The sequence below is a fragment of the Mytilus trossulus genome, chromosome 3 (genome assembly GCF_036588685.1).
Source record: "Mytilus trossulus isolate FHL-02 chromosome 3, PNRI_Mtr1.1.1.hap1, whole genome shotgun sequence".
NCBI classification, from domain to species: Eukaryota; Metazoa; Mollusca; class Bivalvia; order Mytilida; family Mytilidae; genus Mytilus; species Mytilus trossulus.
This window is the reverse complement of record NC_086375.1, coordinates 36,552,334-36,575,921: the sequence shown is the minus strand read 5'-3', so window position 1 is coordinate 36,575,921 and position 23,588 is coordinate 36,552,334. Positions and strand designations below refer to the sequence as shown.

Genomic DNA, 23,588 nt, shown 5'->3' with positions numbered 1-23,588 from the left:
TGGTATATTGCTACTAAGGTGGAAAGGGGGGAGGGAGTGATTAATTTCAAAATTGAAATCGTGTCGTTTGTCATAGATAACTTTGGACTCGTTTGGCTTTCAAACTATTTTGATCTGTTTGTCCCTGCTAAGTCTTATGTTGACGAAACACGCCTCTAGCGTATTAAATTGTTAACCTGGTACCTTTGATGACTATTTCCTCCGACTTTAGATTTTCTATGTTGTATTTTGTGTACTATAATTACATGAATATCAATTATATGGTCACTTTCTATGAATTAACTTTTTAAAAAAAAAGTATGAATTATTTTAAATATTAAGGACGTTCTTAACACAGGCATAGATTACCTTATCCGTATTTGGCACTAATTTTTGGAGTTTTGGGTCTTTAATGTTCTCCACCTTTTTTTTAAAACTTTTTAACTATTTTGATCTTAGCGTCGACGTGACTGATGAGTCTTGTGTAGACGGGCGTCTGGCGTATCAAATTATAAGCCTGGTACTTTTGATTGTAACCATTTACAACACTGGGTCAATGCCATTGCTGTTGAACGTTTCATCCCGAGAGTAGTCAGTACTTCGGTGTTGACATCAATATCAATTATATGGTCCTTTTTTAGCTCACCTGGCCCAAAGGTCCAATCGAGCTTTTCTCATCACTTTGCATCTGGCGTCTGTAATCGTCGTCCGTCGTTGTCGTCCGTCGTCTTCGTTGTCCGTCGTCGTAAACTTTTACAAAAATCCTCTCCTCTGAAACTACTATGCCAAATTAAACCAAACTTGGTCACAATCATCATTGGGGTATCTAGTTTAACAGATGTGTGGCGTGACCCGGGCAACCAACCTCTATGGACGCCACGACTCAAAATAGAACATATGGGGTAAAATGTAGATTTTGGCTTATAACTCTGAAACCAAAGCATTTAGAAAAAATCTGACAGGAGTAAACTTGTTTATCAGGTCAAGATCTATCTGCCCTGAAAGTTTCAGACGAATCGGACAACCAGTTGTTGGGTTGCTGCCCCTGAATTGGCAATTTTAAGGAAATTATACCGTTTTTTTGCCCATTACCTTGAATGTTATTATAGATAGAGAATGACAGTAAACAGCAATAATGTTCCGCAAAGTAAGATCTACACAAAAGTTAAATGACTAAAATGGTCAATTGACCCCTTAAGGAGTTATTTTCATTTATAGTAATTCTTACCAATTTTTCGTAATTTTTTGTAATCTTTTACAAAAATCTTCGCCTCTTAAACTACAGGTCCAAATTTAATCATACTTGGCCATAATCATCATTGATGTATCTAGTTTAAAAAAATGTGTGCGGTGACCCTGCGAACATACCAAGATGGCCGCCATGGCTAAAAATAGAACATAGGGGTGAAATGTAGATGTTGGCTTATAACTCTGAAACCAAAGCATTAAGAGCAATTTAGACAAGGTTAAATTGTTTTGCAAGTCAAGATCTATCTGCCCTGAAATTTTCAGATGAATCCAACAACCGGTTGTTGGGTTGCTGCCCCCGAATTGGTAATTTTTAAAGAAATTTTGCCGTTTTTGGTTATTATCTTGAAATTTTTTATAGATAGAGATAAACTGTAAACTGCAATAATGTTCAGCAAAGTAAGGTCCACAAATAAATCAACATAATCAAAAAGGTCAGTTGACCCCTTAAGGAATTGTTGCCCTTTATAGTCAATTTCTAATCATTTTGTAAATTTTGTAAATTTTTGTAAATTTTAACAAACTATTTTCTTCTGTTTCTAATGTGCCAAGTTCATTATAAATTGAGATAATATTAAGAAGCAAGAATGGTCAGTAAAGTAAGATCTACAATCACATCACCATCACCAAACACAATTTTGTCATGAATCCATCTGTGTCCTTTTTTTAATATGCACATAGACCAAGGTGAGTTACACAGGCTCTTAAAAGCCTCTAGTTATAAATTTCCTGTTGACAAAACTTTGAATTTTGCGAAAAACTAAGGATTTTCAAAAACAGAGTTAATATTTGTGGAAGTCGCCGCCGACGACGACGACAAAATGTAGATTTGCTATGGCTCGCTTTTTCGACAAAACCTGAAGGCTGCACAAAAACGTATTCATGCTCTTGACAAGAACAAAACATATTTTTACTGTTGTCAAATGTCCAAATGTCGCTGATTTTTTTCTCTGTCTACTGATGTTTCTTTCTTCTGCTTTCGCAAACAATTGATCATTTCTGAGAAATACCATGGAAGCTATATGAAAACATTATAATCTAGAAATTAGTATATTTCAGAAATAAGATCACTATAATAAGCAAGGACTAAACAAATCAAATTATCAAATACTACTCATGGCTAAAGAATACGTAGAATACGGTATCGTTACTTTTTGTATCTGACAAACAAATGTCAAAATTATAAATAAAGAAAATGAACAAAAATATTGTTTGATTTGCTACGAGACAACTCAGTACTACCGTTTTAAAAAATAAGCACAACTCCTACCGTTAATTAAGCTATATAAGCCATGAAATGACAGGATGAAAATTAATCTAAAGGACAAAGTCAGAGGCCTGCTAATTGTCTTAAATAAAATTAACAGACAAAAACAAACAAAAAAAAACCAACTAATTTAATATGAAAGCAACAAACGAGCGTTCAACCTTCCCTCCACCAAACGACAGTTGTGTAACCAGCACAACAATAGAACAAAATGTGGAAGTCATATACAGAAGCCTTGATATTCATATGATGACGACATAACCTTTGAATCAGTTTAATTGAAGTCTGGAGCTGGCATGTCACTTATTACACAGTGTGATAATGACATAAAACGATATACATAGGGTTGGTAAATTTGAAATGCTCGAACCGTTTATGGTTAATAATTCATCTTACCGACTATCTTAACAAGTTGCATATAGATTGGTGGTCTATCAAAGTGAAACATTATTTAAGATTTAAAACCCTATTTTATTAGTCTATACAAATGCAAATGCCAACAATAACTACTTTTTGTTAGCTTTTAATATGTTTTCTGCACTCATTTCAATCGATTATCGTCAATTAAATTATTTTTGCCCGCGCTGAACGTTACGATTTTTTTTCTCAACTGACGTAATACCACTACTAATGGTAACGTGACGGTACCCAAATTGCACCTATTTTGACAGTTTTTCACCTACGTTTTTTATGATCAAGAAATGAATGAAATTAATGTGTTTATTTTGTAGCCCTGTCCTTCTTTATTGTATAGGTACACCAATTTAAATTTAATCCATATTGAGTCATTAAAAATGGGTTTGAATCAACCTCCAAACTATTCATGATTCTGTAATGAGGAGTTCCCAAATTGCATCCATGCTTAAATTCACATCGTCAAAAGTCTTATAACCGAGCTCTTGATTAATTTCTTCAAATATTTTGAACAATTGGATATTAGTCCATGCTAACTCTTCGTATTTTGCGAAATGGATACTTATAACTTATTGTATTTGCTACTTTTAAACAGATGACGTTTGGTGACGTCGCATGATGACGTTTTCGTTCATTTTGCTTTTTCAGTAAACAGTCCATCTGTTGATAAATACTGTGAACGTTTTGTGTATATCTAAATATGTTTACCTATGTTGAAAGACGTGCATAGTATCAAATCATAAAAATACAAATTGTTTAGTCACTGGGAAATCTTGTAAGATTTCCATTGCTATTTTTTTCTAAATAGGTGCAATTTGGGTACTCGGTGCCATTTGGGTACCCTCACGTTATATGAAAAACACGCCTACTGACCCCATATGAGTCACAGTCTCCACGCATTCACATTTAACCAATCATATTCCAAAAAAGGTATAAATGATAAGATACAAAAAGAAGATGTGGTATATATGATTGCCAATGAGACAACTTTCCACAAGAGACCAAAATGACACAGAAATTGACAACTATAGGTTACCGTACGGCCTTGAACAATGAGCAAAGCCCATACCGCATTGTCAGCTATAAAAGGCCCCAAAATGACAAAGTAAAACAATTCAAACGAGAAAACTAACAGCCTTATTTATATATAAAAAATATGAACGAAATTTTTTTAACACTTAAACAAACGACAGCCACTGAATTAGAGGCTCCTGACTTGGGACAGGCACATACATACATAATGTGGCGGGGTTAAACATGTAAGCGGGATCCCAACTGTTTATACCTATTTTAAAGAGCTTATCTATAAATACAAAATAGCAAAATATTACGAAATTAGTAGCACACAATAAGTCAGCTGTGAAGAGAATAAGTTCTAGTTTGATGAAAAAAGATCAAGCATTTATGAAAATTGTCCATAACCGTTTTCTACATATGCAACCTGTACCAAGTCATGAATATGACAGTTGTTATTTATTCGTTTGATGTGTTTGAGCTTTTGATTTTGTCATTTGAAAAGGGATTTTTTAGTAATCGAATCATATAGAAAAAAATTACGCAAACATAACATGTGTTCAAATATCACATTGACCATCAAAAGCGATGGGCAACGAAAATCACATGTCAAAGAATTAAATACATTACAATGACCAAACGTTAAAGACTAAAAAAATAATTACAATCCACACAATTGACACAATTCCGTCCTTCTTTTTCACAGGGCATTCTAAACATATCAAACATTATTAATACACACATGGTTTTTAATGTACATCAGACCCGGATACTGATCATTGATGCATTAAATTTTTCAGTGATACAATACAAAGTAGCACACATTTATACAGGTAAAGGCGTAATATTTGTTAAATATTTTAAATATCAACAATGTCGATACTGTATCTGGTAATTTTCAATTTTTTTAATGCAGGTCTGCGTTTTACAAATACAAGCATGTTATTATTTCAAGTTTTATATTGCTGTTTGATCCCATTCGTAAATAAAGGCAACAGTAGTAAACCGCTGTCATAAATCAATTGAGTGAAAACAAATCCGGGTTACAAACTAAAACTGAGGGAAAACATCAAATATAAGACGAAAGCAAGACATCAGAAATACTATATGAATATAGAATAAAGATTACGGTAGTCAAGGTACATTTATTTTTTCGGCTTTGTTTACTTTTACACAGTACATGATGTTTAATGCAAATATTATATATACATATCACCTCTTGCTACGCTACGTGAGATCTTCTTAAATGGTGCTTAACGATATCTTAAAGAGTGCAAATTTATACCGAAATCGTCTTTTTGTTGCCGTTATGCGTTTTGAGCATGGCTCCTTTTGTAAGGTTTTGATTTTTTTTTTATTGTTTTGCCAGATGTTCGGAATTTTCTGATTTTATCCATGTATTACCATTAAAAAAGGCCCGCAACATGTAACCCCTTCTTTTATTTTCATATTTTTATCACATAAAGTTTAAAAGCTATAAATTTGAAACTCTAGTGAAATCCTTGTTAATTTTCATAGTTTGTGAAACAAAACAAAAAAGGCGAATAATAAAAGTATGTCAATTCTAGAGCGAATCGTTTCCCGCCAAATTTTCAATGCTTATACCAAACATGCACAGATGCCTTTCATTTTTTTCTGCTTTTTATGTACCTTTATTTATATACTATCATTTTAAAACAATCTCTTACAACGTATTTAGAATTTTTGGGTCCTAAATGCTCTTAAAAAAAGTAAAACCACAAAAACTCCGAGGAAAATTCAAAAAGATAATACACACACATTTACGGGATGTATACTAGTAAGTACCGAGTCACAGCAAATGGATATCACAGAAAAACAGACAGTAAAAGTAATATTTATAATAGAACAAAGACAAATGAAAGAACAATATAACACGTTTTTAAGATGATAGACATAGTCAGTACGCATAATCTTTAGATCAAGACTATTATGTAGTATTTGTGAAGTTGATACGGAATATTCATCAACAAGGTCTTGGTCCCTTTCGATGAACTTTTTTTAGAAAAAGGACGAAACATTCTTTGACATGCTCCTGGTTTATGCACTTTCTGCTTAGATACTGGTGACGTTTAACAAATACTAAGTAGGATATGCAAGCCCTTGAATATCGAGTAAGTTAGGAAATGTATATCCCATATGCAGGTGAAGTTGGTATATTGCTACTAAGGTGGAAAGGGGGGGGGAGTGATAATTTCAAAATTGAAATCGTGTCGTTTGTCATAGATAACTTTGTACTCGTTTGGCTTTCAAACTATTTTGATCTGTTTGTCCCTGCTAAGTCTAACGTTGACGAAACACGCCTCTGGCGTATTGAATTGTTAACCTGGTACCTTTGATGACTATTTCCTCCGACTTTAGATTTTCTATGTTGTATTTTGTGTACTATAAGTACATGAATATCAATTATATGGTCACTTTCTATGAATTAACTTTTTAAAAAAGTATGAATTATTTTAAATATTAAGGACGTTCTTAACACAGGCATAGATTACCTTATCCGTATTTGGCACTAATTTTTGGAGTTTTGGGTCTTTAATGTTCTCCACCTTTTTTTTAAAACTTTTTAACTATTTTGATCTTAGCGTCGACGTGACTGATGAGTCTTGTGTAGACGGGCGTCTGGCGTATCAAATTATAAGCCTGGTACTTTTGATTGTAACCATTTACAACACTGGGTCAATGCCATTGCTGTTGAACGTTTCATCCCGAGGGTATCACCAGTAGTCAGTACTTCGGTGTTGACATAAATATCAATTATATGGTCCTTTTTTTAGCTCACCTGGCCCGAAGGTCCAATCGAGCTTTTCTCATCACTTTGCGTCTGGCGTCTGTAATCGTCGTCCGTCGTTGTCGTCCGTCGTCTTCGTTGGCCGTCGTCGTTAACTTTTACAAAAATCTTCTCCTCTGAAACTACTATGCCAAATTAAACCAAACTTCGTCACAATCATCATTGGGGTATCTAGTTTAACAGATGTGTGGCGTGACCCGGGCAACCAACCTCTATGGACGCCACGACTCAAAATAGAACATATGGGGTAAAATGTAGATTTTGGCTTATAACTCTGAAACCAAAGCATTTAGAAAAAATCTGACAGGTGTAAAATTGTTTATCAGGTCAAGATCTATCTGCCCTGAAAGTTTAGGACGAATCGGACAACCAGTTGTTTGGTTGCTGCCCCTGAATTGGCAATTTTAAGGAAATTATACCGTTTTTTTGCCCATTACCTTGAATGTTATTATAGATAGAGATAAACAGTAAACAGCAATAATGTTCCACAAAGTAAGATCTACACAAAAGTTAAATGACTAAAATGGTCAATTGACCCCTTAAGGAGTTATTTCCATTTATAGTAATTTTTACCAATTTTTCGTAATTTTTTGTAATCTTTTACAAAAATCTTCGCCTCTTAAACTACAGGTCCAAATTTAATCATACTTGGCAATAATCATCATTGATGTATCTAGCTTAAAAAATGTGTGCGGTGACCCTGCGAACATACCAAGATGGCCGCCATGGCTAAAAATAGAACATAGGGGTAAAATGTAGATGTTAGCTTATAACTCTGAAACCAAAGCATAAAGAGCAATTTAGACAAGGTTAAATTGTTTTGCAAGTCAAGATCTATCTGCCCTGAAATTTTCAGATGAATCCAACACCCGTTGTTGGGTTGCTGCCCCCGAATTGGTAATTTTTAAAGAAATTTTGCCGTTTTTGGTTATTATCTTGAAATTTTTTATAGATAGAGATGAACTGTAAACTGCAATAATGTTCAGCAAAGTAAGGTCCACAAATAAATCAACATGACCAAAAAGGTCAGTTGACCCCTTAAGGAATGTTTGCCCTTTATAGTCAATTTCTAATCATTTTGTAATTTTTGTATTTTTTTGTATTAACAAACTATTTTCCTTTGTTTCTAATGTGCCAAGTTCATTATAAATTGAGACAATTGTAAGAAGCAAGAATGGTCAGTAAAGTAAGATCTACAATCACATCACCATCACCAAACACAATTTTGTCATGAATCCATCTGTGTCATTTGTTTAATATGCACATAGACTAAGGTGAGTTACACAGGTTAAAAGCCTCTAGTTATAAATTTCCTGTTGACAAAACTTTGAATTTTGCGAAAAACTAAGGATTTTCAAAAACAGAGTTAATATTTGTGGAAGTCGCCGCCGACGACGACGACAAAATGTAGATTTGCTATGGCTCGCTTTTTCGACAAAACCTGAAGGCTGCACAAAAACGTATTCATGCTCTTGACAAGAACAACACATATTTTTACTGTTGTCAAATGTCCAAATGTCGCTGATTTTTATCTCTGTCTACTGATGTTTCTTTCTTCTGCTTTCGCAAACAATTGATCATTTCTGAGAAATACCATGGAAGCTATATGAAAACATTATAATCTAGAAATTAGTATATTTCAGAATTAAGATCACTATAATAAGCAAGGACTAAACAAATCAAATTATCAAATACTACTCATGGCTAAATAATACGTAGAATACGGTATCGTTACTTTTTGTATCTGACAAACAAATGTCAAAATTATAAATAAAGAAAATGAAAAAAAATATTGTTTGATTTGCTACGAGACAACTCAGTACTACCGTTTTGAAAAATAAGCACAACTCCTACCGTTAATTAAGCTATATAAGCCATGAAATGACAGGATGAAAATTAATCTAAAGGACAAAGTCAGAGGCCTGCTAATTGTCTTAAATAAAATTAACAGACAAAAACAAACAAACAAAACAACTAATTTAATATGAAAGCAACAAACGAGCGTTCAACCTTCCCTCCATCAAACGACAGTTGTGTAACCAGCACAACAATAGAACAAAATGTGGAAGTCATATACAGAAGCCTTGATATTCATATGATGACGACATAACCTTTGAATCAGTTTAATTGAAGTCTGGAGCTGGCATGTCACTTATTACACAGTGTGATAATGACATAAAACGATATATATCGGGTCGGTAAATTTGAAATGCTCGAACCGTTTAAGGTTAATAATTCATCTTACCGACTATCTTAACAAGTTGCATTTAGATTGGTGGTATATCAAAGTGAAACATTATTTAAGATTAAAAACCCTATTTTATTAGTCTATACAAATGCAAATGCCAACAATAACTACTTTTTGTTAGCTTTTAATATGTTTTCTGCACTCATTTCAATCGATTATCGTCAATTAAATTATTTTTTTTGTTTTTGTTTTTCTCAACTGACGTTATACCACTACTAATGGTAACGTGACGGTATCCAAATTGCACCTATTTTGACAGTTTTTCACCTACGTTTTTTTATGATCAAGAAATGAATGAAATTAATGTGTTTATTTTGTAGCCCTGTCCTTCTTTATTGTATAGGTACACCAATTTAAATTTAATCCATATTGAGTCATAAAAAAATGGGTTTGAATCAACCTCCAAACTATTCATGATTCTGTAATGAGGAGTACCCAAATTGCATCCATGCTTAAATTCACATCGTCAAAAGTCTTATAACCGAGCTTTTGTTTAATTTCTTCAAATATTTTGAACAATTGGATATTAGTCCATGCTTACTCTTCATATTTTACGAAATGGATACTTATAACTTATTGTATTTGCTACTTTGAAACAGATGACGTTTGGTGACGTCGCATGATGACGTTTTCGTTCATTTTGCTTTTTCAGTAAACAGTCCATCTGTTGATAAATACTGTGAACGTTTTGTGTATATCTAAATATGTTTACCTATGTTGAAAGACGTGCATAGTATCAAATCATAAAAATACAAATTGTTTAGTCTCTGGGAAATCTTGTAAGATTTTCGTTGCTAATTTTTCTAAATAGCTGCAATTTGGGTACTCGGTGTAATTTGGGTACCCTTACGTTATATGAAAAACACGCCTACTGACCCCATATGAGTCACAGTCTCCACGCATACACATTTAACCAAATATATTCTAAAAAAGGTATACATGATAAGATACAAAAAGAAGATGTGGTATATATGATTGCCAATGAGACGACTCTCCACAAGAGACCAAAATGACAAAGAAATTGACAACTATAGGTTACCGTACGGCCTTGAACAATGAGCAAAGCCCATACCGCATTGTCAGCTATAAAAGGCCCAGAAATGACAAGGTAAAACAATTCAAACGAGAAAACTAACAGCCTTATTTATATATATTTTTTTAACACTTAAACAAACAACAGCCACTGAATTAGAGGTTCCTGACTTGGGACAGGCACATACATACATTATGTGGCGGGGTTAAACATGTAAGCGAGATCCCAACTGTTTATACCTATTTTAAAGAGCTAATCTATAAATACAAAATAGCAAAATATTACGAAATGAGTAGCACACAATAAGTCAGCTGTGAAGAGAATAAGTTTTAGTTTGATGAAAAAAGATCAAGCATTTATAAAAATTGTACATAACAGTTTTCTACATATGCAACCTGTACCAACCTTTTCACAGTGCATTCTAAACATATCAAACATTATTATTACACATATGGTTTTTAATGTACATCAGACCCGGATACTGATCATTGATGCATTCAATTTTTCAGTGATACGATATAAAAGTAGCACACATTTATACAGGTAAAGGCGTAATATTTGTTTAATATTTTAAATATCAACAATGTCGATACTGTATCTGGTAATTTTCATTTTTTTTAATGCAGATCTGCGTTTTACAAATACAAGCATGTTAATATTTCAAGTTTTATATTGCTGTTTGATCCCATTCGTAAATAAAGGCAACAGTAGTAAACCGCTGTTCGACTGTCATTAATCAATTGAAAGAAAACAAATCCGGGTTACAAACTAAAACTGAGGAAAAAAATCAAATATAAGAGGAAAGCAAGGCATCAGAAATACTATATGAATATAGAATAAAGATTACGGTAGTCAAGGTACATTTATTTTTTCGGCTTTGTTTAATTTTACACAGTACATGATGTTTAAAGCAAATATTATATATACATATCACCTCTTGCTACGCTACGCGAGATCTTCTTAAATGGTGCTTAACGATATCTTAAAGAGTGCAAATATATACCGAAATCGTCTTTTTGTTGCCGTTATGCGCTTTGAGCATGGCTCCTTTTGTTTGGTTTTGATTTTTTGTTTTTGTTTTGCCAGATGTTCGGAATTTTCTGATTTTATCCATGTATTGCAATTAAAAAGGCCCGCAACATGTAACCCCTTTTTTATTTTCAGATTTTCATCACATAAAGTTTAAAAGCCATAATTTGGAAACTCTTGTGAAATCCTTGTTATTTTTCATAGTTTTTGAAACAAAACAAAAAGGCCAATAATAAAAGTATGTCATTATTAGAGCGAATCGTTTCCTGCCAACTTTCAATGGCTTATATCAAACATGCACACATACCTTTCATTTGTTTCCGTTTTTTTCGTTCCTTAATTTATATCCTATCATTTTAAAACAATCTTTTACAACGCTTGGTATTTCAATTTGGCACCACTTTATGAAATTTGGGGTCCTCATTAATGCTCAACTTTTTATTTTATTGGCTGTATAACTTTGTTGATCTGAGCGTCACTGATGAGTGTCATGTAGACGAAACGCGCGTCTGGCGTATTAAATTATAATCCTGGAACTTTTGATAAATATTAGTTACCTTTAAAACAAGGTTTAATCCACCATTTTCTACGTTAGAAAACGCCTGTTCTAAATCAGGTAATAAAATAGTCGTTTTCATTTGTCTGATGTGTTTTAGATTTTGATTTTGACTTGTGATAATTGACTTTCCGATTTCAGTTTTTCTTGAAGTTCGATATTTTTGATATTTTACTTTTGACTAATTTTAATATCAAATAATTGACAATTACAAATGTTTAAGTTTAGTGTGTAAGATTTTTGTGAAAGAAGTCCTGGATCTAGATATAAACGATGATTAAGATGTCTTATACACCATCAAATTATTGAGAAACAACCTATGTGTTCAGTTTTGAAGATATTTTGAAATATCGAAATACACAATAAATTACGTTGTACTGTTCCTATTTTCTTTCAGATTTACAGCTTTAATCCAAGATTCTCAATTAAAAAAAACATCAGTTAAACTACAAATGAACTTATATTCTGAGGAGTTAAAATTATCCTTGGCGGCCATCCTCGTTAAATTCAATAAATTTCACGTTTCATTAGAAGTTTCTATCTTTTTGTTATCAATAAAAAAAAAACCAATAACAATGTCTATTCCTGATTTTCGACTATATTCAAAATCTAATTTTTAAACTGCAGATATTTACCAATAATTTTGATAATAGAATGGATAACATATAAGCAAAAAATGTAAAGTATTAATAGGAATGGAGATAATTGATAAGAAATAACCTAAATAAATTAAGGCAACAGCAGTATATTAACTCATCAAAGATACCGCTATTTGAAATTCATAAATCGATTGAGAAAAAAACAGATCCGGGTTACAAACTAAAACTGAGGGAAACGCACCAAATATAAGAATACCACGACACAACAGAAACACAACATTAAAATGTAACACACTCAGAAACGAGATATATTATAACAATGGCCATTTCCCTGACTTGGTACAGGACATTTTAAAGAAAAACATGGTGGGTTGAACCTGGTTTTGTGGCATGCCAAACCTCCAGCTAAAATGATCATGTTAAATATAACATTAAAATGACAACATTACATGACAGGAATACAATACAAATAAATGGGAGAAAATATAGGACAGAGAAACACACAAATAATAGCTAACAAAAGGTAAACTAAAGCTACAGCATAAACATTGCATCTACACGTGCCATTTTTATATCTCAGCATTATGGATGGCATTCTTCAAAAAAAAATTTAGAAAGGCAAGAGGAAACTAATTTCTTCTGATTGTAAAAGAAAGATTTAACACCCATCCGGATATGTAAATTATATGATTTCACCTATTGGTGTTTAGAAAGAACCATATGTCGTAGATTTATCTGATATAAAAAGTATTATTCTTTTTTGTTTTAGTCCGGTTAATTCCATCAAACTCGATTTAAGAATGGAGAAATTGAGACAAATTGCTATTGGGACATGTATTGCTGGCTTTCTGATGGTCTTAAGTGGGATTGTAACACCAGGATGGCTGATTTATGACTACAGTGAGGAACAATTAGAGACGCAATGGGAGACAGAGGTTGGCCAATTATTTTTGTTCATGGCAATAAGAACACGAATTGGATTCAGTAAATAACTATCAACAAATTTTTAAATTTGAAGTTAATATTTTTTTTAGATAAAGACAACAGTAGTATACCGTCGTTCGAAATTAATAAATCGATTGAGATAAAAAAAAAAAAAAACAAATCCGGGTTACAAACTGAAACTGAGGGAAATGCATCAAATATAAATGGAGACCTACGACACAACGGAAACACAACAATAAAATGTAACACACAAAGAAACGAACATTTCTAGCAAAAATACAAAAATATAAATCAATAATAAGACATTGAACATAGAAAAGACGATGATTTAATGAAGATGTGAGGGTACTCATATATGAAAACAAAAATGAAGTTTGTTCTGATTAATAGATGTTTTAACTCCATCATGGTAAAATTACTCCGTGTACATGTAATTCAGCCCTATCTGGGTTGTGGAGATGGTCAATTTTTATATGCTAAATTTTTGCAACATATAAATTTTATAATGTTTGACAACTTTCATTTATAACATGGTATTGAAAGTTTATTAATCGTATTCAATATTGTATTATGCAGCTAAACATATCTCTGCCAAGCAAAAAAATTAAAGCAGCAATTCGAAAAACATCAGGTATGTATTCTTTAACAATTGGAAGACGTATCTGATTGAAATGATAAAAATCAATATCATTTTTGAAGTAAAAAAAACCAAACCAAAACAGTAAGCATAATTCAGAAAATTTGCTGAAATCAAAAAAGAAGATTCTAGACAAAAATGCTTTAGGTTAGATAAATAGAAATTAAATAGACAGCAATACTCAAGTGAAATTGTGGGTATACGCCAAACGGACAAAAATCTAACGACAAACCTTATTTTTTTTCTTATCTAATCATTTTGGCCAAAATTCAACATTATGGTGATTGTCCAGATACATATATGTTCACAACCAATTATGATAAGCAATAAAACAGTGTAAATCCATGTAGAATTATGTAGATTGTTTTGATATTTATTTTTTATATTCTTAATCTTTGAACCCCACAAAAAGTTTTATGATCTTTGACAAATGGTTCGAAATTAATTAATCATATACAATATTTTATTATTCAGCCAATTTCTGTAACGGTTGCCATTTCAAGAGAACGTGATCTTCCAAAAATTTTTTTTGGGCCATTTTATATGTGCTTGTGCTCGCCTTTGGATGAATTATGTGTTCTGTTTTCGTCAGGGAATTTTATAGGGTTGATAGAAAATACAATCCAAGATCATTCAGGTAATTTCTATTTATCGATTTAGTTACTGCACATTTAAAAATGAAATTTATTACATTTTATGGAAACATGTAGAACATGTCCTGCATTTATTCCACATTCACACCTTGCACTGTTGTGCAAACGTACTATTGAAAAGCCTTCTTAATTATTGACAAATGAAACACAGAAGCATTATGAAGGCTGTTGTGTTATGATTAGGACCATTCAACACAGATATTAGCTGCCTTGGCTTGACTAGGAATCTTATGAAAAATGCAGTTTAAATAACAAGAGATATTAAATCTCATATACACTCAAAAATGCCGCCACGCATATCCTTCGAGGAAATCATATAGCTAGGGCCTTTAGAGATACAGCACTACTTTCAGAATTTCCGCTGGAAATTTTGAATTTTGCAAAAAAATATAAATTGTGGTGATTAAAATGTGTGTTGGACGAAAGAAAGTCATAGTTCGACTTTCGGACTCTCTGCCTGATCAGACATTACTGGGTCTCACCTTGAACTCGTTGTGACTTTGAAAGAAAATCAAGAATCAGCTGATTATATTAGGAAAATCATACTAAAGTTTATCTTATAAACTTCAGGAAGTTATTGTTTTGAAGTGAGTAATGGCAATTGTTTTATTATCAGCAACGCAAAAGTTTGATGCATAGTTTTACTTAAAAATTTTCTTTTTAACGATGGTCCGGAAGAGAAAACTGTTGTTAAGAAGAATAACATTGAAAAGAAAAAAAACTGACTCCAGTCTTTATCCTCCAACAAGACGGAGGTATATGATAAACCTATTGTAGATAAATGTCGTGTCACCCGGTAAAAAAAAAAATGATGATGTCATGATCTATTATAGCAGTTTCACATTTTTTTGTAATTAAATAGATATAGGAAGATGTGGTGTGAGTGCCAATGAGACAACTCTCCATCCAAATAACAATTTAAAAAGTAAACCATTATAGGTTAAAGTACGGCCTTCAACACGGAGCATTGGCTCACACCGAACAACAAGCTATAAAGGGCCCCAAAATTACTAGTGTAAAACATTCAAACAGGAAAACCAACGGTCTAATCTATATAAACAAAACGAGAAACGAGAAACACGTATATATTACATAAACAAACGGCAACTACTGTACATCAGATTCCTGACTTAGGACAGGTGCAAACATTTGCAGCGGGATTAAACGTTTTAAATGTTCATTATTGATTATTACAAAGGAGATTAGATAATAGATATCAACATTATAAAAAAAACCAACAATGTGACAAAATGATTATTTCTTTTTCGAAAGAAGGAAAAAATTAAACTAAAAATAGGTTTACTTTTGTAGGCAAACAAAACATGGAAGTGGCAAAAAATGTATTGTTTATATAAACAAATGAGGTGGTAAAAATAAAATTGACCCAGTTTAAACCCTTACTACATTGCTCGTTGTTTTCAGAAAATTTAATGTTGACGTATCCTATTTATTTTTAGGGACCCTATTCAACCATTTGATTTAAATAAAATGAGGGAGATTTATCATTTGTATTCTCAAATACCTTCAGGATAGTTGTAAATTCAGAAGCGTGTGGATCATGCGTCTTGAAAAAACATAGAAACAACTGTTTTGAGAAAAACGAGCAATTTTAAAGCCGAAACGTATAACAAAGATCAATCCTCTATCCCCACCGATTGTGAACTAACCCTCAGCGAAAAGAAGGGATTTACTAGTTGAGCAACACTGATTTACTCTTGCATATTCTCATGTTATCCTTATCCTCTGTTTATAAGTGATTTTTAACAGCTATTTCTTACCCTTTTGCATTTCTTAAGGTAATCCTCTGTTTATGATCAGTGTTTTCCTTTGTACTGTTTTATAGGTTATTTTTATTTTGTAGTCGTTTCTTTTTCTTTTTATAATAAAAAATATTTATGATACTGTGGGGTTGTTATTTCTATTTTTGTTTGAAGATTTTTTTTTTATTTTTTTTTATTTTTTTGTTAATACAACTCTCGTCACAAAAGAAACACAACACAAAAATGCAACACACACAAAAACGAACTATGATATAACAATGATCATTTTTTGACTAGGTACAGGACATTTAAGAAAAAATTGTGGGTTGAACCTGGATTTGTGGCTAACCAAACCTCCCACTTTATGGCAATGTTAAATTTAATATTAAAATGGCAACTTTAAATGACAGGATTACAATACAAATAAATTGGGTAAACATACAGGACAGATAAACACACAAATAATAGCTATCAAAAGGTACCAGGCTTTTAATTTAATAAGCCAGATGTCACTGACATATCATATAACAGTCATAAGATGGCCGTTATGTAAATATAAGGTTAGGATAGTTTCGAAAGCAACGACCCTAAGTATTCAGGGTGTGACATTGATATTAAAACCACTCATATTCTTGACTCCTCAAAACGATTCTTTAATCTTAGCAAACATGTTTACAACATACAAACTCAAAATATATCAACATATCCACACAAATATATAAGAATATGTATATGTTACCTTTGCAATAGTTTATAGACCATTGATGTACGATTTGTATCATTTTAGATACAAACTTTAAAACAACGATGGGGTATCTGCATATATCCATAAAAACACGTAAGTTGTTCTTTTACTATAATCATATTTCGACTAAAACTAAACAGATGTTTTAAGTCGCAATTCAATACATATTTTAAAAATATATATTTGAAGCCGGTGTCATGGATATTAATGTGGTTTGTGTTTTAAAAGGAAGGCAAATGTAACCAAAAGGGACATTTAAAATCATATGTCGAAAATAAACTGATAACGCAATGACTAAAAAAAGGAAAAGACCAACAACAGTACATAAAACACATTATTGATTGAATCAACACCTAGAACAGAGCAAAACGAACTCCACAAATACACTGGAGGTAATATCATGTGCTTAAGAAAGGTAAGTATCCTTCTCAATATGTGGCACCCATTAAGTTACTCATGTTAGTACAAACCCGATAATTCGGTAGGTCACATTTGAGGGAGGGGGAGGGGAGTGAAAGGATTGCAGTTTGTATAATTGGAACATATACGTTTTCATCTCGTGTATAAAAATTGACGAATTGACGATATCAACTTCACCAATTGGAACTCGCAGTTTAAAAGCTTCCTTATAAGCGGCAATCCTCTTAAAAGGAAATCATGATATATATATTAGTCGAATGCGTTTTGTTTAGATATACTTATTCACTTTTTTGGTCTTTTGGAAAATGTTGTTTGTGCTGTTTTTATACCCTTCTACAACGAAATTTGTTTTACATGCACACGTATAAAAATTACGGGTTTTATCCAACGCAATCATAGGTTTGAACGTAGTTTTCAATTTAGACTCGTTTATATGTTTTTCGTTTGGGCTTGTATCATATTTTCCCTCCGGTTTATATGATCCGTTTATCCTATATTGACTCTTAAAATTCAAGAGTTTATCTAAAAATGAGGGTACTTTTTATATGGCCTTCCAAATACCGTTTCGATCCCTAACATCACTGAAGAGACATTTATTGTCGAAATCCGGATCTGGTGTACTAAAATTTTTTTACACCGTATGTTTGTGGCATAACATCGTGGCCACAAGTTAAATGTTTTTTTCTGTTTCATATTAAATTTATATTAAAGGGAAACTTCGCAAAAAAATCAAAAATTGATAGTATGTTCATTCTGTATAAAAATGCCTAAATTCATATATATTAAAGTTTTATTCTGCTAGATAAGAGATCACCATCGATTTTAAATTTAGAGTATCAATTCCTTGCAGTCGGCCATTTTGTCACCACCCCCGATTTGCACCCGCGATATGTCTAAGGACCAAAACTACAGTTACCCGATGTAGTCGTATTTGCGTGTCGATATCTTGTCAATCGTATGGTTGTTTTATCCGACTAGTTAAATAACTAAGTTGATACGGAAATTTTTTTATATTTTTTTTTGTTTGATAATCATGATCAACGTCATAATCTGTTATTTATAACAATAATGATAATATTGGAATTAGTTAAAAAGTAAAAATTTCAAATCATAAATATTAAAGTGTTCCTTGAAACTTGAATTGTTTTCGGAAATCTAGTTAGTTCATAATTCTTTTATGTAATAAACTCTATTTAAATAAATTAGGATCTTCGCTCCACTGATCACCCGCATGGCTAAAGGTATTACTCCCAAAGGTATTGCAGGGGGGGGGGGGGGGGTGAGGTGACACGTCCAGGTATTCAAGCGATTTCCTGTCGAGCTTGCAAATTCATCAGCGTTTCACCTCTTAGGGTATTGATCAGTGTACACGGCCGATAACTTAAAACTTTCCATTTTGAACTATTAGGTGTATATTATGCATCTCTATCTTGCGTGTCCGAAAGTGATATAATATACTAGTCATTACTAAACTCATATGCTTGTTTATGAATAACATTTCTGGTTTGAAGAAAATTATTTATAAAAATATAAATAATACCAAAAAATAAACAACAGATTTGATGAAATAAAAGTCTATATACATATTTTTTCCAAGGGTAAATTTGGTAAAATGTAATGTATGATCGTTGTCAATGATGAAGGACAGATCGGACCATACCAGAAATATTGCTTTAAAAAAATGTACGCACTTTTCAAATATCTGAAGTATTCGTGCGTTGTGAGATTTGAAATACTTTTATGAGAACATTAATTCCTAAATAGGTAATTAAAGATAACTTTGGATGGACTAAATTATATAATTGCAATTGTTAATGATCTGTTTGAAATATTTAAGGCTGACGATCCTAATCTAAAATAGTACAATTTTTAGTTCATACACTCGTGATTAGAAGGCTATTTTTATTTATGAATTTATACTTCAATTAAAATAATTAAATATTTTATCGTTACTGAATTAATCAAAAGTCATAATTCATTTAAAAGAGATCTTATCATGCTTATGCAAAATATAAAAATATACAACAGCTATCCAGTTATTGTGCGACCTTATTATTCCCGTTAATTAATTTTAATTTTTTTTTTTACATTTCTGTATCTAAAACTTTGACTGACTCGAAATGTTGTTCACACCTGCAATGCCAGTAAACCGTGACGCCTATATTTCACTGAATGAGGATCAAAGGATTAGAATTACATAATGATATCTTTTAATTACCTTGAGTTAACCTAGGCATTCAACATTCTTTAGGTTTCACAAAACAATACACATTTTATTTCCACCGTACAAGCAAGTGAAAATGTTTGATGGAATGAAGCAAAAAGGTCAGAATACAAACATGTATTTTTGATAAACAATTGATCATGTCAATTTCATATGTTTGTTTGAAGTATTTTTAGAAAAAAAAATCATAAAAATTTTCTTTTGTATGAATTTGTATGAATTAATTTTATTATTAAAATTCGTTTTAAAATATCCACATGATCTCAAAGTTGCATGGCTATCACTTACTTTTCGTTGGTTAATAACTACACCAAAAGTCGTCGATGCGCTTTAAATCGCGTTATTAGATGGTTAACGAACAAGACTTAAATGAGATATTTTCACTCCCGGCATGCATCAAGGACTTAAACTGCGTCACATAAGTCAGGAAGTTTCAAGAAATAACATTAATAATTCCCAATTTTCTTCTTTATTAGATTCCATATCAAAATAAAACTGGGTGAATATGTTTTTTATTGTATTATGAACATAATAAGATGAAAAGTGAAAAATCGAGAATTATCCCTTTAAGATCCATTTTGTTACATCTTGTGATCAATTTTATTTGGCAATCGCCAATGGCAGTCAGCAGGCGAGTGTGCATTATAGACAAAAGTTGGCCCATCTTGTATCGTTAACAGAAAATCTATTTTTGATTTTTAAGAATTATTCATAGCGTTTTGTTCATTTCGTTAATGTGTTGATTTATTGCTAATAGTTTGATAATCAATAAAATCTCTATCGAAAGAAAATGAAAAAAAAATATGAACAGAGTCTTCGATTCAACATTATACAGTAATCGCATTTAGTTCATATATACGTCCTGTTTTGTGGTTCGAAAACAAAATTGTATATGAGAAAATTTTGCTTTGTTTTATATTGAAGGATTATTCGACCGCATAGTTGTTTAACATTAGTTCCACTTATGCTATTCCTATATTATTTTTTTCACATATACGAACGAAGAGGGACAGCACAAATAAACTACTGATTTTAATTTTGAGACTAAAATCATTTTATGCACTAGTTTTATCATTTGATTTAAAAAAAAAACTATATGTCGTAAATTCTTAATATACGTCTGCTCAATAAAATGCCTTACATCTTTTACTTCAAATATGATATTGGTTTTGCTTATGTATGTACTTCATTTTCAATATTGAAATAAAAACTATTCTTTCAAAACGTTTAAAATTGCAATCCTTAGCTATTTAAATTCATTTACAATTTGCTTACATAGTCGAAGATGAACTGTATTCTACGCTGCAGTCTTGTAAATATATAATTACTTTAAGGTAATTGTCCTTATTTAAATACATTTGTGGAACTAGCTCTACCTCATCTTTAATTTGTCACTGTTTAAAGAACAAAATCATGTTGTATTTTCAATCATTTAATTTTTCTTTTTCTTTTCAGTGCTTGATAGGTATACTGCCCTAACTGTTGTCTGCACACTAGATTTGATACTGTCATTTGTCTCGTTGGTTTTAATCTTAGTGTACAACTGTAAACGGTATCCACGGAAAAGACTTGGAGTTATTTGTAGTATCTCTATGATTCTCTCAGGTATCAAACTAATTTTCTGAAGTCATATTTTTTAAATTTAAGTACTGTATTTCTTTTTAGCTCATCTGGCCCGAAGGGCCAAGTGATTTTTTCTCATCACTTGGCGTCCGTCGTCGTCGTTAACTTTTACAAAAATATTCTCCTCTGAAACTACTGGGCCAAATTTAACCAAACTTGGCCACAATCATCATAAGTGTATACGGCCACCATGGCTAAAAATAGAATATAGGGGGTAAAATGTAGATTTTGGCTTATAACTATGAAACCAAAGCATTTAGAGCAAATCTGACACGTGTTAAAATTGTTTATCTAGTCATGATTTATTTGCTCTGAAATTCCAGAGGAATCGGACAACCGATTGTTGGGTTGCTGCCCCTGATATGGCAATTTTAAGGAAATTTTGCCGTTTTTGGTTTTTATCTTGAATACTATTATAGATAGAGATAAAAAGTGATCAGCAATAATGTTCAGCAAAGTAAGAACTATAAACAAGTCATCATAATCAAAATGATCAGTTGATCCCTTAAGGAGTTATTGCCCTTTACAGTCAATTTTTAACAATTTTCATTAATTTGGTAAATTTATGTAAATTTTCACAAAATATTTTCCTATGTAACGAAAGGGCCAAGTTTATTATAGATAGAGAAGTAGCAAGTATGTTTAGTTACGACGTAATGAACATATCCGATATCATTTGTGAAACGGTTCTTCCATAACGGTCAACCAAATCGTGATGGCGTCCGTAAAATTTACGAAGGGATGATTTCAACTTCACCATTTGAAACTCTTGGTTTAATAGCTTCCTTGTGAGCAGCAACCATCTATCAAGAAAGTTATGATAGGAAATGCAAGCACGGGGATATCGTTTCAATTGGGATATGTGTACCCCGTATGCAGGTGCTGCTGGAATGTTACTACTTAGAAATGGAAAGTTCACAATTGGAAAGATGAAATCATCTCTTTTGTCGTAAAGTTTTGTTTCCAATTGACCCTCATTGTCAATTTCTAGATGTAAGTCAAGATATGAGGCCGACTTAACTGTATCTGTAGTATCATTTATCTCTAGTTCGATGGGATGGATGAGTTCAACGTAGTCACCAAATTTTGAATTATTTAGTGAAAGAACATCTTCTATATAGCGGAAAGTAGAGTTAACAGATATGGCTAACTTCTTGTCCTTCTTTCTAAGAAGTTCCTGTATGAAGTCAGCCCCATAATAATAAAGAAACAAGAAAGAAAGAAATATTTTTATTATTTTAATATGCACATAGACCAAGGTGAGCGACACAGGCTCTTAATAGCCTCTAGTTATTAACAGTCTCGCGCAAGTAAGTTCTTCAACTTTATACATTGTACCTTAATTCTAAAAAAAGTTATTAAATACAACAAAGACGGTTTAAATACATATGACATATGGACGAAAGATACTAGAGGAACAGTCAAACTCTTAAATAGAAAATAAACTGACAACGCCATAGCTAACAATAAAAACGACAAACAGACAAATAAAAGTACACTGATCACTGCAAACACTACCAAAACTCTGGGTAATAGCAGGTGATCCGGAAGTTATTAGTCTAAATAATTGGGTATATACTAACAGAAAACAGGTACCGAACTTTCCAAAGAATGTTCACTTATTTTTTTCATTATAAGTAAATAGTTCATATTTTTTGTTGTTGATAGTTAACATAAACATGCCAGCAATTTTGAATTGTCTCCCACTTGCACAAATACTTGCCGTTTAATCTATAGTATAAATACAAAGAGTGGCTATCAACCGAAGCTGCTTACTTTCTTCATATTTCTGTTTCAAACATTCAAAAATATTACTTTGTAAAAATGTAAGCAGAAGAACAACACTCATAATGATTTCAAATAAATATTTGAATGATATATAAAAATATATTTATTCGATATTTTCTTTTTTTTAAGGTACGACCACTTTCCTCTTTACATTGATATATTTGATAATGTACGGACGCTTCACGAACTCTCTGATTGTACAACCGTTTACAGGAGCCTTTGATTTTAGTTTTCCTTACTCGCCTGTACTGTGTATCTTTGGATCTATCATGTATTTTGTTTGTGCCAGCATACTAATTAAGCTGACAATACAATCAAAAGGACAGTTCAATTATGAGATGATGGTGATTGACATATCAGAGGGTGGAAGCACATACATCGCAAAGACATAAATGCTTAGGATTTTTACTTTTCTATTCTAACTTTTCAATAAGTGAATCTTTTTTAATTAACATATCAACATATAATCATTCATGTTGAATGCGAATGCAGAACTATTATATTATTCGGACATTTCTATTCTTGATGTTGTATTTAGTTTTGTTTTAGCCCAAATGATGCGTCTTAAACATCTTTTATAAACTATACGACTGTCGT

General features: G+C 32.0%; 1 protein-coding gene across 1 annotated transcript; it reads left to right on the top strand.

The window, feature by feature from the left end:
- The first annotated feature begins 13,721 nt into the window (after nt 1-13,721).
- Nucleotides 13,722-23,399, top strand: LOC134711365 (uncharacterized). Its single transcript, XM_063571919.1, has 5 exons — nt 13,722-13,772; nt 14,253-14,415; nt 16,979-17,029; nt 21,036-21,185; nt 23,121-23,399. Exons 2-5 carry the CDS (start codon nt 14,322-14,324, stop codon nt 23,381-23,383), a joined length of 558 nt encoding a protein of 185 aa, XP_063427989.1. The 5' UTR covers nt 13,722-13,772; nt 14,253-14,321; the 3' UTR covers nt 23,384-23,399.
- Nucleotides 23,400-23,588: the final 189 nt, after the last annotated feature.

What these genes read in the sequence shown, in the direction of transcription:
- LOC134711365 (XM_063571919.1), top strand. Translation starts at nt 14,322, where the DNA reads ATGTGCTTGTGCTCGCCTTTGGATGAATTATGTGTTCTGTTTTCGTCA. An exon ending in GCATATATCCATAAAAACAC is followed by an intron (nt 17,030 to 21,035) that starts GTAAGTTGTTCT and finishes TTTTCTTTTCAG; the next exon opens with TGCTTGATAGGTATACTGCC. An exon ending in TATCTCTATGATTCTCTCAG is followed by an intron (nt 21,186 to 23,120) that starts GTATCAAACTAA and finishes CTTTTTTTTAAG; the next exon opens with GTACGACCACTTTCCTCTTT.